This window comes from Polychytrium aggregatum (genome assembly GCF_025602895.1).
Source record: "Polychytrium aggregatum strain JEL109 chromosome Unknown BJ171scaffold_62, whole genome shotgun sequence".
Taxonomy (NCBI): domain Eukaryota; kingdom Fungi; phylum Chytridiomycota; class Chytridiomycetes; order Polychytriales; genus Polychytrium; species Polychytrium aggregatum.
Window position 1 is genome coordinate 1 of NW_026516264.1, and position 16,405 is coordinate 16,405.

The window sequence follows — 16,405 nt, forward strand, 5'->3', positions numbered from 1 at the left end:
TTATTATTATATTATTATTATTATATTATTTTTTTTTTTCTTCGCTTTTATTTTATATGGCTTATAAACCTAACCATGGGTTTCCAGTCCTCCCAGTCCCCCCGGCTCGAGTCGAACAGATCATGCTGCAAATTACCCAACAAACCTCGAAAGAAAGGTTCGAAAAGTTGTAACGACAATCCTTTTTGCATCCAATCTATATTATTGAAGAATTGATAGTGATATATGATATAGTGTGGTATTATTAATCCAATATTGCTGGGACGAGGCTTCGCTATTGTCCATATTCTCCAGTCAACCAAACGGACCAATACACCGCCTGGCAACAGTATCAACAACACAGGACGGCGCCGGACAGCAGCTCGTTGCGGATAAAGAGAAGGCTCGAAGCGAGGGACATGATCCACAGAAGAGCTAGCACACTGGGATGAGAGTACAAATGACGGACCACGGGAAGGAGAGTGGGAAGCGGGAAATGGAAGCAAAAAAGGCTAGCATCGGGAGGTTTCGATCCTCCGACCTCAGGGTTATGAGCCCCGCGCGCTTCCACTGCGCTACGATGCTGAAGTAATTGACGAGAGTGGGATTCGAACCCACGCCTCCGGAGAGATCACGGCCTTAACGTGACGCCTTAGACCAACTCGGCCATCTCGCCTTGTTTGCTATTACAGTAAAATAAATATATAAACATTATAAAATCTACAGAAGACCGCCACCATCACCCCAGTGCTCACCGCGCGTGACTTTCTATTTTCAAGCTCTCGTGCATCACACTTTCATCTTTCATTTTTCACCCTGTGTTTCTTTGGACAGCACCCCCCCCCAAGTTCAAATCCTTTGAGCTTCCGTATATGCTGAAGCGTATCCGCAACATCCCAAACAATTCAGCCCAATCAATATATAATAAGTGTCGATCCAAATGCCTTTCCAGGCACTGGCACTGGCACTGGCCTTACTAACCAGGACAGTTTATAATCATCACTGCAGCTCCCTGTCTCTTGGGGAGCTGTTTGCGGAGGGGCGGCGATGTCAAGCTTTGCCTAACTCATCCGTCCAGTGAGAGTTTGGAATCTGCAACTCTAACTTCCATGTGCTGACATGTGCTGACATATGCCTGTGAAACTGTTTCCTCAGGCCCCTATTGTCGTGCATGGCTCATACGACCGATTGGCGCATACGAATGATTGGCGTCCACAACAGACACTGAGCTGCGATGTCACCCAACACCGCCACGACATTCAGCCAGATCGCTGGTCTGTTGTTGAGGATTCGTTCGCGACTGGCACACCATTTGCTCAGTTTTCCTGGTCGATGGTGACTGGTCTTGCGGGCACTCGAGCCAGCTTGGGGGGTGTGCCGGTTGCAAGCCCGATGTACGTGATGCCTTCGCGAATCGTCGTGGGGTGTACGTACTTGTCAAGACGGTCGTCGGCTCGGACATATTCCGACGCATGTTTCCTGTTCACGGGTATTTGAGGGAAGACTCGCCTGTAGTCGTCATATACCTGCCTCATCTCGAGCGCCTGTATGCCTCACGACCCCATCCAGGCTCAGCTTTTGATATCTGTCTTCCTGCCGTTTGCACCAGTTAGGACTGGCAACAAAGATCACCCATCACCTCGTCGCCTCTTGCGTTATTAATAAACACTCTGTTGTTCCCAATGACGATTTCGACGCAATTGGTAATATACCCTCTGTTCAAGTCGATTTTCATTCACCAAAATTTATCGGACACATTCTATCCCATTTGAAACATCGTCTACTCAGAACAATATCCCCATACTGTTACGTGGACTCTGGCGGAGGGGAGGGGTAACCTAAGGCCTGTAGTCACCGTGAAGATACGTATATTGGCGAGAACAACAAGATAACGAAGGACAGGGGAGACAAGGGGCTCGGAGGGTCGAAGGCTATATAGGAGAGGCAAGCAAGGAGAACACATGGCCTGGGTTCCAGGCAGGTGTGGCTTAGGGTTGTAACACATACAGTCGCAAATCAAATATATTATTACACTCTTCCGTGTCCAGTTTCTAGCTTTCGTATCGATTTATCAAAAAGATATTTCCGCCAAGGTCAATGGAATACCACTCAGTCGCAGTCCGAGTCCTTGCACAAGACACATTGTGGGTGAACTAATTTTTGGTGGGATACCACCATTTAAAACTGATCTGCGTAGCTGCGACGATGATCATTCAAGCGGGGATCGGCTTATGATCTTCAGTAATTACCAATTTATATAAGCCTCGAACATTCGGCGTCCTATGGTTATCAGTATACTGCATATCATATTGAGATCTGTAAAGCTGCAGTATGTTCAGTACATAAATAAATGCAATACAACACAATACACATGTAAATACGATTTTACACAAAATCAGAAGTGTATGAATAAATATTGACACGCAAAAAGGGCACATATCAATGTTAAAACCGACCTTCAAACACTCCTGACTCAGAGCTCACAAACTGCACTTTGGCTTCTTATGGTGGAATATTGCGCTTAATTTTAATTTTAATTTTCTGAACTGCTTCTATACCGATACTGACAAAGTATCGATTTATGACTGCTTTTTACTAATGCATAAATACCCAAGGCTTCGATCAAATATCTACTTAAGGTAGTACTACTCCTTGATTTAGGCAAACTACTTGGGTTTGAAAGAATGGTGAAGAGAGAGGCTTATCGGGAAGCTTATGTAATATAACTCACCAGGCTGGATAGTGAAACAGCGACTTTCCACACATTGCCCAAAATTATTACAATTTACCCGCATTTCTCCACACCAATCGAGTTCCTCTTTCATGGTCAGCTTGTATCTTTTATTTTACTTTTCAAATTAACTAGCCAATTAACGCTTGGCGAGGACGTTTAAACTACTTTTGGCATTACTACATTTCGACCCTGCTTGAGAAATTAGATTCGGAATCTGATGCTGAGAATAGTCAATGGGTGGGTCTTTATTAAGACTTGCCTTAGCGTCCCTGGCGGGCTCTGGCACTGGGTGTTGGTCTTACTAACCAGGACATTTTACAACCACCACTGCAGCTCCCTGTCTCTTGGGGAGCTGTTTGCGGAGGGGCGGCGATGTCAAGCTTTGCCTAACTCATCCATCCAGTGACAGTTTGGAATCTGCAGCTCCGACCTCCATGTGCTGACATGTGCTGACATATGCCTGTGAAACTGTTTCCTCAGGCCCCTATTGTCGTGCATGGCTCATACGACCGATTGGCGCATACGAATGATTGGCGTCCACAACAGACACTGAGCTGCGATGTCACCCAACACCGCCACGACATTCAGCCAGATCGCTGGTCTGTTGTTGAGGATTCGTTCGCGACTGGCACACCATTTGCTCAGTTTTCCTGGTCGATGGTGACTGGTCTTGCGGGCACTTGAGCCAGTTTGGGGAGTGCGCCGGTTGCAAGCCCGATGTAAGTGACGCCTTCGGAGATCCTCGCAGGGTGTACATACTGCTCGAGACGGTTCTTGGCTCGGACACATTCCGACGCATGTTTCCTGTTCACGGGGACTTTGGGACTATTGGGTCCAGGCTTTATGCGCGCTCCACCAGGTTTGGGAGGGAAACCTCTGACCCGCCAGAGGAACATTCTTCGGGCTTGAGCGGCTGATATCACTGGCATCCGCGCGGTCAGGACAGGGTCTCCATCCCATTTGTAGGTGCCTGCGATCGACATTACCTTGCTTGATTTCCTTCCTTTTCGTAGAGGCGCATAGTCATTGCCTTTTTGATGGGAACGCCTGTTCTTGTCCTGATGCTGAGAATAGTATGTACAGGAGGAATACAGAAACAATGTGTGCTCTATGTATGTACTTTCTGTTGGTATATTTTTTATTATGCGAGAGATTCTTTTTATCCGCATAAAAACTTCTATACACACACACGTAATAGGGATTAAGCCACACCCACCCAGTAGCGAAAGCTCTGGGAACCAAGTTCAATTCTTTGTTCAGAATAACTCAGCTGAATCTGGCGTGAGCCAGAAACCTTCCTGTGGAGATGCCTGTAAGCTCTCTATGTGGCTACCGAAGTTAGTTCCATCGAAAAATTGATTTCTCAAGTGTCACGTAGACATTGATGGCTTGCATACTTGCTTCCGCCCTTTGGGAATATGAAAATAAATATACTATTAATAAATTACGTAATATGGATGCAGAAGCCTCATCACAGCAACATCGGTTCTATGTAAGCCATAGAAAACACTCTGAGGAATTTGCTGCGATAATCTGTAACATTTTATAATATTTGCTTAGAATGAAATACTGGGGTCTACAGTTTGTGAGACCCCAACGACTTGTGCACGACAGCGAAAGCAAATGTGTGATCGGGGGAGGCTTGATCTGGTATTATCAAATAGTTTATATTTTTAATTTTTTTAAACGATCTCAAGGCGAGATGGCCGAGTTGGTCTAAGGCGTCACGTTAAGGCCGTGATCTCTCCGGAGGCGTGGGTTCGAATCCCACTCTCGTCACTTGCTTCAGCATCGTAGCGCAGTGGAAGCGCGCGGGGCTCATAACCCTGAGGTCGGAGGATCGAAACCTCCCGATGCTAGCCTTTTTTGCTATTTTTCTCTTCCACTACTCGATTGCATCAATTTTATCGATACTTTTGCTGTCCTGGGATGGGTTTAATAAAAATCCTCATTCAGACACCCCATATTGTAATTATTCAGAATTTGACGACTGGACGATGAAGTACGCTTCCGAACCGAACAGCAAATCATATGTTTTTGAATATGGACATCGACATATTCTGACTATCTCATCATTCATCAGATATTTTATAGATGCTTTATCTAATCATATTTTCGTTTTGATTCCGTTTGCTGACCGCGAACTCCACCGGGGCAGATGAGCAGCCGGGAAAATATTCGCAGCAATACCTTCATGAAAACAAAAAATAGTTCCCGAACTATCAATATGGCTTAAAAATCGGTCAGTCGAGCTGACAGTGAATGAAATGACTTGCCCAGTTATTCATTAGATTTTTGACATCAAAAAATTGATAGACTCGATAAATATCGAAGTTGTGGAGGCTCAAGATTGCGATCGCGCGATCGAATTAGTTCCTAATCAGAATACGTAGAGAATCAGCCTAGCAAGCACATCGTACCTCTGTTTTTAATGCGTTCGGCCTATGTCTATAATCTGGCAATCACTACTCCTACATTATATTTTTTCAGTGCCCTACACAATCATTTAACCACGCGCTGTTGTGTTATCTAGGCTAGTGACAGGCTGCTTTGGGAGTAAGGCTTCGACCAAAGTCGTCAAAGCTTGAGCTGAATGTCGACTGGTTCAGCACTCGGTCCAATCTCAATATGTTTTATATATCAATCTGTTGTTCAGGTTACTTGGGTTTTCCATATTCGACAGAATAGTCTTCTATGAACAGGTGTCGCATCAACCCATCGGAGCGATGATGCTCGAGCTAGACAAGATATTGCCAGCCGATCTTTGATCAACCCGTGACCCAAGAAATACCCAGTCAGGCTGATCAAGCGTGGGAGAATCGCAGACTCAAACGCATCTTCAGTTTGTAGTATCGGTGGTATTTTAAGGTACTCTGGTACCAGATTGCTATGAGATTGAGTGGACTCGTCAGGATGATGGGACTATGCTCGAGGCGCATTACTCCACCGCGCACGGCTCATGAAGCTTCAAAGTACAACTTCAAGGTATTCACGCGTAACCCGATCCTTTAATTGTCATTTTATATTGGGAACCACTCAGGATAATCCAGATCAACAGGGTAACGTCCCCCCAGCATGGTTAATGGCTTTAAAAACGCGAAAGGATTACGGTACTTCTGTGTTATTTTGGCGCGAATAGGCTTAAGCTATATTATCAAATTAAATTTGAACGCGGAATCGAGGGCGCTGCGCGCCAGCTTCCAGATATTGATTTAGTCCAAGTAAACATTACCTGAAAATTATGGAGGCTGCTAGTAAGCATATTTGGGGCACATGGTCACCGGAACAAATCCGAGTTTCCGCCCCCCCCCCTAATGGGAGGTCTATATTCTTTTTCTTTTCCGGACCACCACGCCGACAAGCAAACGGACCTGCATTCATACAGCCCTAAACCCATAAAATTGGGTTCCTCGAGTATTTTGGCGCTATTATTGATGTCACCGTATTTTTGCATCGATGGAAAATGTGACGGCCGGCACGCCGCCACATGTGCGCGGCAGGCTGACACTGCCCCGTCCTCTTGCTGGGCTGGGCCTATAAAAGGGCACTCCGCCCTCCCCGGGACAGGCCCAGCAAGAGGAGTCTTCTGTTTTCATCCGTCTGAATATACTTCTCGCTCCAAGGCACCGTCCCCGTCCCAGCTCCGTACCCGTCCGTTACAGAAAACCCCGAACGAATGGTGGTCAGGACGAAGAGAGCAGCGCCCAGCATGTCCAAGCTGGCTTGGCCATCGGAAACCTTCGGTCAAGTCCCCAACAATCACATATCGCATGTTCCCGTGATTCATGACGGGATCTGGCTTTGCCCTCGATGCCATCCCGGAAATGAAACGGGATGGCTCCACAGGACACAGACATTCTGCCTGAGCCAGCTGTCTCGCATAGTCCGCGCGACATCACACGAAGCACCATACCACTACTGTGGACTGCCCATAACAACAGGAAGATTGCATTTATTACCTGTTTCATCAGCAGCAATCAAGGACCAACCATACTTTGAAAAGTTCCACTACAGTGACGTTAAGTGAGGCCTGGCCTGTTCATGTAAGTACAGGAGCGCCGCATTTTTGATGATCATAACCTTCGACAAGGACAGTGATTCGACCACGGGATCCACAAATCCGATCGGTCAAACCATTCATGCTGACCCCTAATGCACAGTCATTATCCAAGCACGGAAATCAGTCGATGTACTCATTCGCGCTGAGAACAAAAACGGAGAGAATCTGAATCAAGTTCGGACCAAACCATTCCACGCAGACTATACATCGGAACAGTATGGTCGAGGACAGAGGTTTTCTCGGATATTCACAGTTTATATCATATCTGCACTAAAACAGAGATACAACGGCAAAATCGAGGTAGAAATCGGCCGATAACACGCACCGGCTTGCATAGATGAGGATGAAGCCTTGAACGCCCAAGCGGGAGCCATAGAAATATTATTTGACGGATCAAGTTCGAGACCGAAGGTGTCAGGCCCATTGTTCTGATACACACCAGGAAAGATTTACAAGCTAGAAAGCGAGAAACTCATCATGTAGCAGGCCCTAATAGTCCTGCCAACTAATATGAAACATATTTTTCACGACCTGAAATAGGGACTCGCTGAATGGACAGTCCGACCCAGCAAATCTTCCGGGGTGGGACCCGTGGGCCACTCAAATAGTCCAAAATGTGTCGAAATGCGGAAAACCCACGGGGAACTGATAAATATAATACGGCCGCAGAGACAGAATACAATATATTGATAAAAACAGGTTCGGAGCGGCCATAGGGCTGAGCTGTTATATGAGTGACAGAGCCTATGGTTCTATGGAAACTGGATCGATAGAATTGGGATGATATTGTATATATTGTTGATCGAAATCAAGGCGAGATGGCCGAGTTGGTCTAAGGCGTCACGTTAAGGCCGTGATCTCTCCGGAGGCGTGGGTTCGAATCCCACTCTCGTCAATTACTTCAGCATCGTAGCGCAGTGGAAGCGCGCGGGGCTCATAACCCTGAGGTCGGAGGATCGAAACCTCCCGATGCTAGCCTTTTTTTGCTTCCATTTCCCGCTTCCCACTCTCCTTCCCGTGGTCCGTCATTTGTACTCTCATCCCAGTGTGCTGGCTCTTCTGTGGATCATCGTCATTTTTTGTTTTTGTTTTTGTCCCCTCGCTTCGAGCCTTCTCTATCCACAACGAGCTGCTGTCCGGCGCCGTCCTGTGATGTTGGTACTGTCGTCTGCTGGTGTGCTTGTGGCCTCAATCTCGGCAAACTGCTCCGTCACCGCTTCGATCGTCAGCCTTCGAGTATTTCTCGATCTGCTCTCTACATCTCGTCGGCTTCATACCAACATCACGTCTATGCTTCACTCTTGGCAATTTTGATCCTGTCAGTTTGTTGGTCTGAGCTGCATGGCCCACGCGGCCCACTACGGCCTCGGGCAAGCAGCCGTGGATTCTGCGCCGTTGGGCTCTGTGCTCCGTCTCATCCCTTGCCTGTTTGGGCTGACCTGTCGGTGCTCCAATCCGCCTGTCGATCTTTGCCCTTCGTCGCTCTCCTCTGGCTGCCGTTGCTCGTCCCTCCGACACCCGCTCCAGCCTGCTGGCCTTTCAATCTGAAGCAGATTTGGTCGGTACGCAATCGCTTTTGGCCCATTGGATCGACCCTTTGTCTTAGCCAGATCGGCTGCCGTTGCCAACTTTCACTGTCCAAATCCCCGGCCTTGCCCAGTTTATTCGAGCCGGCATCTCCGACATGGAGTCGCTCTCGCATCGACCCATTCTCTCTGGTTTGGCCTTTACACTTGCATATCTGTATCCTTGTGGTCATATCCTCTCGTCTTTATTCAACCGCGACCATGTCGATTGAGTCCCAATCTCACCCAAACATCATCGGTCTGGTGGCTATCCTGTAGCAATCACCTCGCCGTGTGCCGAGCTCTTCGGTCATCCCTGTCCTGCTTTCTCTGACCGCTTCTCCTGCCAAAGACTTGTCCCTGTGTCTCAGCGCTCTCATCTGCACTTCCAAAATCGATCTTGCTCCCAACAGTGGTCATAATGTCGGGCTCGCCATCCATATCTCCATCTCCATCTCCATCTCCATCTCCATCCATATCTCCATCTCCATCTCCATCCATATCTCCATCCATATCTCCATCTCCGTCTGCATCTCCGTCGTCAGAGTCGAGGCCCTTGTATCCCAGCACCTCTCCTCCGATTCCCTTGCTCCACACCCTTCCCCGACAGTATGCCTCCCTGCTGCCCTCCCTTGATTCGTCCGACTCCTCCGCTCACACAGCGGAAATTCCAATGATCGAAGTCCCCAATGCCTCACCTTCATTTCCTGCCGAATGTCCCATTTGTCTTCATCCGGTTGACAATTTGGCCTTTGTCGATCCCTGCTTTCGTAAGTGTTTTTCCGTCTCATTCATGACTGTCTTTTGGCTTCATCTGTTTAACCCTCCGTGTTCTCAGATTCATTCTGCTATTTCTGCATCGTCACTTGGGCCCGACGAACGCCGCGCTGTTGCCCCCTCTGCAAGCAGAGTATTGTGGCTATTCTCTACAACATCCAGTCCTCTAGTTCCTATCTTCGGGTGCGTCAACTCGCAACTTCTGTGGATCAGTCATATCTGTGTTCTTTCGTGTGCTTCATTTCTCACAACTCTCTCCCCACTTCAGCAAGTCTTTCCGGATCTGGAACGTCCACGCATTCGATCTTCTCCTTATCGGCCACGACGTCCTCCTATTGGCCGTTCGCATGCATTCCCTCCGACCCTCATCAATGGCCAGTCGTCCATCAACGACCCGTCATGCTATCGACGACGCATATATGACGATAAAGAGATGGCTCCACCCGACATCATATCCGCGACGGGTCGCAAGCTTCGCGACTCGAGTATGTGCTCATCACCCTGTCCTCGTCGCTGTCTTCCGCCGATGTTCTTATTGTTGGAAACATTCTCCGATTTTATGACTCATTTAGCCCCCAAGGCTTTGGAGAAGTCGCCTCCGCTCCTTGCCCGACTCAGACCGTGGATTCGGCGGGACTTGAAGATTCTCCTCGAATCGGAAAGCGTCGATTTTGTTACCGAGCTTGTGCTTGGAATAATCAAAGCGTAGGTTCCGTGTGAGCATGACGCTCTACCATCGTCGTTTTCCTCGGAACAAATCATTCAATTCTTCTGTGTCCAGGCATTCCATCGAATCATCTGCATCGCTCGACGCCCTTCGTCCCTTTCTCCATGATGCCGCTCCAATCTTTATGCGCGAGCTCCAGCTCTTCGCGAGCTCACCCTTTGACATGAAGGCTCACGACGATTTGCGCAAAGCGATTCGACAAGCCAGTTGCTCCTCAGACCAGTCTGTAAGTGCCGCCTCGCCGCTCGGTTTCAGAGTCCGTGTTGCTTCGGACTGAAGATGATGCCCCTCTCATCCAACTGATCCTGTCCCACTTTCTAGTCCCGTCTCGAGAACCTTGGTGTCCCGTCGAGTTCTCCGAGTTGACCAGCGAAGGCCACAGCCATCGTCGTCCATAGATCCTTGGGGCCCTTGCCTCCAATGACTCCGGCTCTCATCTCCAGATCACCAACTTGCACCCGCCGCCTTGTCACACGTAGATTTTTTTTTTCTGGCTGCCCCAACCCGCCTCTGTCCTGGCGGTTTTCGCCCTCATCGCGCTGCTATATCAGGCCGTCTTCGTCGTTGCCCCCCCTCGAGTCTGCGTCGCTCGCTGCTTGTAACCGGCTTCGTAAAATATCTCACATGGAAGCTTACCTCGTCGATGCCCAGGAGTGGGCCCATCAATCTGTCCGCTACTTGACCAGCAAGGCTCCCGTTGATCTCTTCATCGATCTGGGCAGGGCGGTCGACCGTATCGCGCTTCCGGCACTCAAACCTGTCGATGACTGGCTCAACAGGGCCGGATCAGCCATTGCACCCCAGGGACTCCCCTATTTCCTGAAGTTGTTTCGATCCCGTTTCTCCGTCCATGCCAAGTACCTTCCTCTCAAGAGCGCCTCGCTCGTCCTGGTCGCCGTGCTCCTCTACTTCCTTATCGTCATGATCGGTGTCCTTGTGATGAAGCTGCTGCCAAAATTCCAGGCTCAATCGTTGATGCTCGCCCATAACCTGTTCTTGCTCACTCTGAGCGCATACATGGGCTACGGTATCATCACCGAGGCCTTCAAGCATGGTTACAGCCTGTTTTACAATGCCCCTGATGAATCTTCGGCTGGCCGACAGGTATGTGCGCCACTTGCCAAGCGGTGTACTTTTGGGAACTTGTATCCAACCGCCGGCCCTTGAATCTGTAGGCATCCGGAGTTTGATGGATCACATTCGGCGATCTTGATACGATCGAATCTAACACGAGCGCACCCACTCTCGACAGATGGCCAAGTTCATTTGGCTGTAGGTATCTTTGGTGGCTGTCCCGACTTTTTGTGGCGTGCTCCCCCGGCTAACAGCGTGTGCTCCCCAGGTTCTATTTCTCCAAAGTATTCGAGTTTATCGACACAGTAAGGGCAACATCGGTCTGCGCTGTAGCCGTGTGCCAAGAGAATCCCTTTGCTGCTTAGCTAACTGCCTGCCTGCTGTCATTGGCTCGGAATTTGCGCTAGTTCATCATGGTCCTCAAGAAGAACAATCGCCAAATCTCCTTTCTGCATGTCTATCACCATTCCACCATCTTTATCATCTGGTGGCTTGCCGTTCTCCTCCAGCCAACGGGGTCATGTAAGCCCGCTCTCAGTTGTTCTCTTTGCGCCTGTCCTGTCGGGCAGAACTTGCATGGTCTATGGATCGCTATCATGGGCTATCGTGATCTGCAGCGGCGTCTCACTGATCGGTTACTTGCATTTTTTTGACAGCGTACTTCTCGGCCGCCTACAACTCCCTGATCCATGTTGTGATGTTGGTCGACGTTCCTCGCCTGTTGATGCTCCGTCCGACTCGCTGACTGCCTATGTACATCTGTCTACGTCCGAGTTACTGATACGATGAGCACTCACCTTTCCGACTTAGGTACGGATACTACTTCCTCTCCGGAATCGGCGTCAAGTCAGTCTCGCTTATCAAACGATACATCACCGTGATGCAGATGACTCAGTTCACCCTGATGATGATCCAGTCGATTGTTATCATGTACCACACTTTCCCTCAAATCGTGGATCTGGCCAGCTGGACCATCCGCCACACCCGGGACCAGTTCAAAGCCGATCCTCGAGTCGACATCAGCTTCTGGCTGGCGGCCCTGTTGTGCGTGTACATGTGGTCGATGCTGGGCCTGTTTGGCAACTTTTTCATCCAAGAAGGCAAACGCCAACGAGCTCTTCGTGGTCAGGCCAAACATCAGGCAAAGACCAAGAAGACCAAGTAAGCACTGGCGATAGACGGCTCCTCCAAGCTCTACCAAAGCCTTTCGTCTGGGAGCTTCGCCTTGCTGAAGGCCAAGAAAAATATCAATCCGCTGGCGTCTAATGGCCAGCCGTATGACTGCTTTCGGCTGCGGCTCGAATCTGTTTTGTGAACGGCGGCGCTATTGAATACACTGGCAATCACGGACCACCCTGAGATCATATTTCTCCGATGGCGTTCCATCACAGCGCCGTGCCATGCCCGCCTGTGCGGTGGAGTATGGTGGGTATGTTGCGTAGAGGCGACTGAGCCCCCGATCCCCCTCAGTGGTGCCCTCAATGCGCTGATTGCTGGCACGTTGTCGGGTATTGTCGGGTATTGTTGGTATTGCCGGTCTTTGGTGGTAAGTTCTGGAGCAGCGCGGGATGGATTTGCCAGCTGCGGATGACGGTGTGCTCTTCGAGTCCGCCGAATGGGTTTTGTCCGCGAGCGGCCCCGGATTAAGGCGGCCTCGGGTTGGATGCCCTGCGGTTTCGGCTTGCACAATGTACACCCTGGTCCAGGAAACGGTTGGCCCATCGGCAGCGCAATACATCCTTTCATCGAAGCCAAGCCTGGTGTTTGCCGATGTACTGTGGGCTTGCTTGACAGTCGCCGCATGTGGCATGGTGTCGGTCCGATCGATATTGGTATGGGCAACTCACGAATCCGCTGCAGGTTCGGCTGGCAAAGCGATTGGGCCCTTGCGTTTGTTGGTCGTCTGTATGGTCCTTGGTCAGCTGTCCTAACCAGCGGCCCACAGCCATCGGTCCTGGGTACTTGGATGCTCGTCGTTGCCTCTGCGTCGTTGTGGGTTCTTCGTCAATGTTTTTTCTCCAAGGGAGCAGGCAAGTGTCGCCCGAAACCGAAACTGAACCTGAACCTGAACCGAGTCGAGCCGAGCCGAGCCGTCGCTCGTGAGTCCGTGGTGCTGATGCCACCAAATAACCGGCGATTTGAAACAATCCGACTGCCCGGCAGAGGTTGTCGTCATCCTCGAGGATATGGGCCTGCAGATCAGCTCGTATTCGGCTGTGGGGTTCCTCAAGAGATCGCGATTCATCCCGCTCGCAAGCCTCCAGTCCTGCTTCATCAACGAAGGTATTCATCTCTTCGCCGTGAGGCATTACCTCACCTTGGGAGTTCGCAGCCCAAGAAGCGGCACCGACCTGGTGCTCCTGCTCGACCTGGTACGTTTTGGCCCTGCTCCCGCTGCCCAAGATATCGCGAAACTGGCTGTTTGCAGATTGCCGCTGACAGATCTGGCTGACTGCCGACACACCGACAGCATCCGCCTTGCCCCCTCGGATATCTGCGCCAAGTGCGCTCGGGTATCCTCGCCCTGATGGCGAAGGCGCCTTCCTGAGGCTGCAGCAGCTCTGGCCGGCGATGGAGACTCCGCCTAGCCCACTCTTCTATCGGCTTCAGTGCTTGAAGTTGGCCAGCACTCGGCGGTTTCCGCAGTATATCAATACTACTCATCCCGACACCCATAATCTGATCACGAATGAACAAAGGACCGCCCTTGCAGCCACTGGCCGAGCGGAGAGCATCGTTCCCACTCGTAGTAACTTGCAAGTGTCCACGGTATGCTGATATTCAGGTGCTTGGAGAGACTTGTGGAGATACGAGGGAAACCCGCGTCGTGGTCATTCACAGCACAGGGGGGGGGGAGGAGATGCCTCGGCTGTTTCGAACAGCTGTATATTTGTCCACGTTGAACATACGATTCGGAAATGACTCTGTTCCTCTTATGTAGATGCGGGTTATGAGTGCAGAAGCGGTGTTCAGCGGCCTGTAGAATCTCGCTTAGAGGACAGCGGGTCCGCCATAGGGGACACGGGCCAGCTCAGGCTTCTTGGCCTCCTGCTGCTTGTGGTGAATGTAGCGGCGAATGTAGTTCTCCTCATCCTTGTCCAGCTTGAGAGGGGGGGCGGGCTGAGCCTTCTTGTACAGGATCACTCCAGTGGCCAGAGCAGTGTAGCCCAGAATGAAGTACAGGGAGAGCTGGTTGGGAGAGACAGAGTCGGGGTTGAGTCAATATGCGTGCATTCACAAGTGTCACCACTGGGAGGCTCGCTCTGTCATCGCTGCCGCATCATTTCGCTGTTTGTCGCGATCCTCCAAAGCTTAGACAGACACGACCATGATCGGCCATGATCCATTAGGTTGAAGTTGACACTGGTTGGTGGGGCCGAGCCTCGATCGCAACGAAAATGAATTGCCGCACAGGCATACATTCGAGGCTGGCGGCATCGCCCAGTATTGCGCAGGTATCCAGCAAAGCGCAGTGGCCAAACGAACGCAGCGCAAAGAGCGCCTCGGCCGGAGCAAGATTGGCTTGTGGATAGAAGTCTTGTCGTTGCACATCTGCATCGTCATATCCAACGAGCATCCGCTGGACCTCCCTAGTGCACGTCGCATGTGTTTGCTCGCATGCCAAAACAGATGTGCTCGGAGGCACCTGGATCCACGATGCTTGCCGACTCCGGAGTGTGTTTATCGCATGCCGCTGCTGGCTGTCCCGGTTCATATTTGGCGTCGAGGATCGCGGATTTCATCTTGCAGCATACACACAGGGACTTCCGATGGAATCGCCTTGGAATATTGCCGAGCGGGAATGGGCAGCGACGGCGGTGATGGCAGCAGCGACGGCGGGTCAGGGGCGCTCGCCACCATCGGCCAGGGCGGGGGAATCGCCAGTGGCCGAGGGCACAGGGGCTGGGCGGCGTCCTACCTTGTACTTGGGGACCTGGAAAGGACCGATTTGGTAGGGTTCAAAGGGACTTCCTCCGGCCATTGTGATGGATTCGACGATGATACTCCGGACTGCAAGCGACGAAGGCTGGATGCTTTGCGCGGATGGACGAGAGCTTTTGCGTTTGCGCTTTTTTTCGGGCTCTCGTCTCGGGGTGCTCTCGGGGTGCTCTCGGGGTGCTCTCGGGGTGCTCTCGGGGTGCTCTCGGGGTGCTCTCGGGGTGCTCTCGGGGTGCTCTCGGGGTGCTCTCGGGGTGCTCTCGGGGTGCTCTCGAGGTGCTCTCGGGGTACTCTCGGGGTGCTCTCGGGGTGCTCTCGTAGTGCTCTCGGGGTGCTCTCGGCACTCCTCGCCCGTGCAACTGTGTCGCGACAGAACGTGACTTCATTAGCTTCATTAAGCGCAATAAAGAAAGAAAAAATTAGATTCATTAATATAGATCACTATGAAAAAATTCTTGTTAATAAAATGAGCGAGAACGAAAAAGCGCGCTCTCGGAGCCACCTCGGTCGGCGAGAAGAGCAGTCTCTGGCGAGAGACCCCCGAGGGAAGGCGAGAAGCCTCTCGCCGGCACACACACACACTTTGCACAAGGGAGTCAAACACCTCCCATCACCATCCCAAGAGGGATGGCAACCCCGAAGTGGACTGCCCAGAATATGGGCGACCCGGCATCTACTGTCGAAATACTCAAGGAACAGTGCGAGATACTTACAGTCTATCCAGAAAGAAACGGGACACTTCCCCTTTCTGGCTTCAGATATCTGAACCCCGCTGACTGACTGTAGGCCCCAGTGAGCAAGCCGTGAAATTGTTTCCCGTCTTGGTTGGCAATCTCTTTGTTTGGGTTGGTTTCGGGAGCACAGTCTTGAATACACCCGGTCGATCTCCTGTGACGATGATCGACTGGCATACCGAGATCATATTCCTGGCTGCATTGATGTCTCGATCCCACAGCGTATGGCAGCTTGTACAGCTCCGGACAAAGTGTGGTTTCTCGATATCAAGATACTCGGGTGACTCGAGTCGCTTGGCTTCCCGACAATGTGAGCACACCTGAGATGTGTTGAACTCGTTCACCGAGCACACACGGATCTTGGAGACGGATCGGTCTGGTGGGCGTCTCTGGTGGTGGGTGAACTGCTCAAAGTACTTGGCGAACCTGAGTCTCCGTGGGCTGGATGCGTATCCCTTCCCCTGTTTCCAGGATGCATTCCCAAAGGCAATCACCACTTCGGTCTCCTTTGGTGCCTGGTCAATGACTTGTTTGCACATCTCGTGGACGGTGCGCTGTCGCTTGCCGTGGAGATCGAGTCGCTTGAATCGCCGTCGCCGGGTCAGGCTGAAGTACAGCTGTTTGTCCAGCATGTCTCCATCGAACACATGGCGAATGTATCGCAGGAAGGAAGCCAACCCAGGGATCTTGGGACTTGGTGTGGTGCTCATCCATTCCTGCAGACCAAGGATCTTGTGGGTGCTCTGGATCCACTTGGTCGCTTGGGTGGTGCCACATCGATGCTGGTACTCCTTGTTGGAGAACGACACGATCTTC

The 16,405-nt window shown here is 51.0% G+C and overlaps 1 protein-coding gene and 6 non-coding genes across 7 annotated transcripts; 5 read left to right on the forward strand and 2 right to left on the reverse strand.

Moving 5' to 3' along the window:
- Nucleotides 1-492: 492 nt before the first annotated feature.
- On the reverse strand, nt 493-564 carry BJ171DRAFT_t297. The gene has a single exon. It is a non-coding gene; the product is annotated as a tRNA-Met (tRNA).
- An 8-nt stretch (nt 565-572) lies between these two features.
- BJ171DRAFT_t296 lies at nt 573-655 on the reverse strand. Its single transcript has one exon. It is a non-coding gene; the product is annotated as a tRNA-Leu (tRNA).
- A 2,617-nt stretch (nt 656-3,272) lies between these two features.
- Nucleotides 3,273-4,433, forward strand: BJ171DRAFT_479066 (uncharacterized protein; the record flags this gene model as incomplete). The annotated part of the gene is made up of 7 exons (XM_053108921.1): nt 3,273-3,312; nt 3,359-3,432; nt 3,727-3,786; nt 3,912-3,994; nt 4,177-4,205; nt 4,296-4,298; nt 4,411-4,433. The coding sequence occupies 7 exons, from the start codon at nt 3,273-3,275 to the stop codon at nt 4,431-4,433; spliced, it is 312 nt and encodes a 103-aa protein (XP_052962384.1).
- On the forward strand, nt 4,410-4,492 carry BJ171DRAFT_t292. The gene has a single exon. It is a non-coding gene; the product is annotated as a tRNA-Leu (tRNA).
- Nucleotides 4,493-4,500: 8 nt separating this feature from the next.
- On the forward strand, nt 4,501-4,572 carry BJ171DRAFT_t293. The gene has a single exon. It is a non-coding gene; the product is annotated as a tRNA-Met (tRNA).
- Nucleotides 4,573-7,585: 3,013 nt separating this feature from the next.
- On the forward strand, nt 7,586-7,668 carry BJ171DRAFT_t294. Its single transcript has one exon. It is a non-coding gene; the product is annotated as a tRNA-Leu (tRNA).
- An 8-nt stretch (nt 7,669-7,676) lies between these two features.
- On the forward strand, nt 7,677-7,748 carry BJ171DRAFT_t295. Its single transcript has one exon. It is a non-coding gene; the product is annotated as a tRNA-Met (tRNA).
- The last annotated feature ends 8,657 nt before the right edge of the window (nt 7,749-16,405 follow it).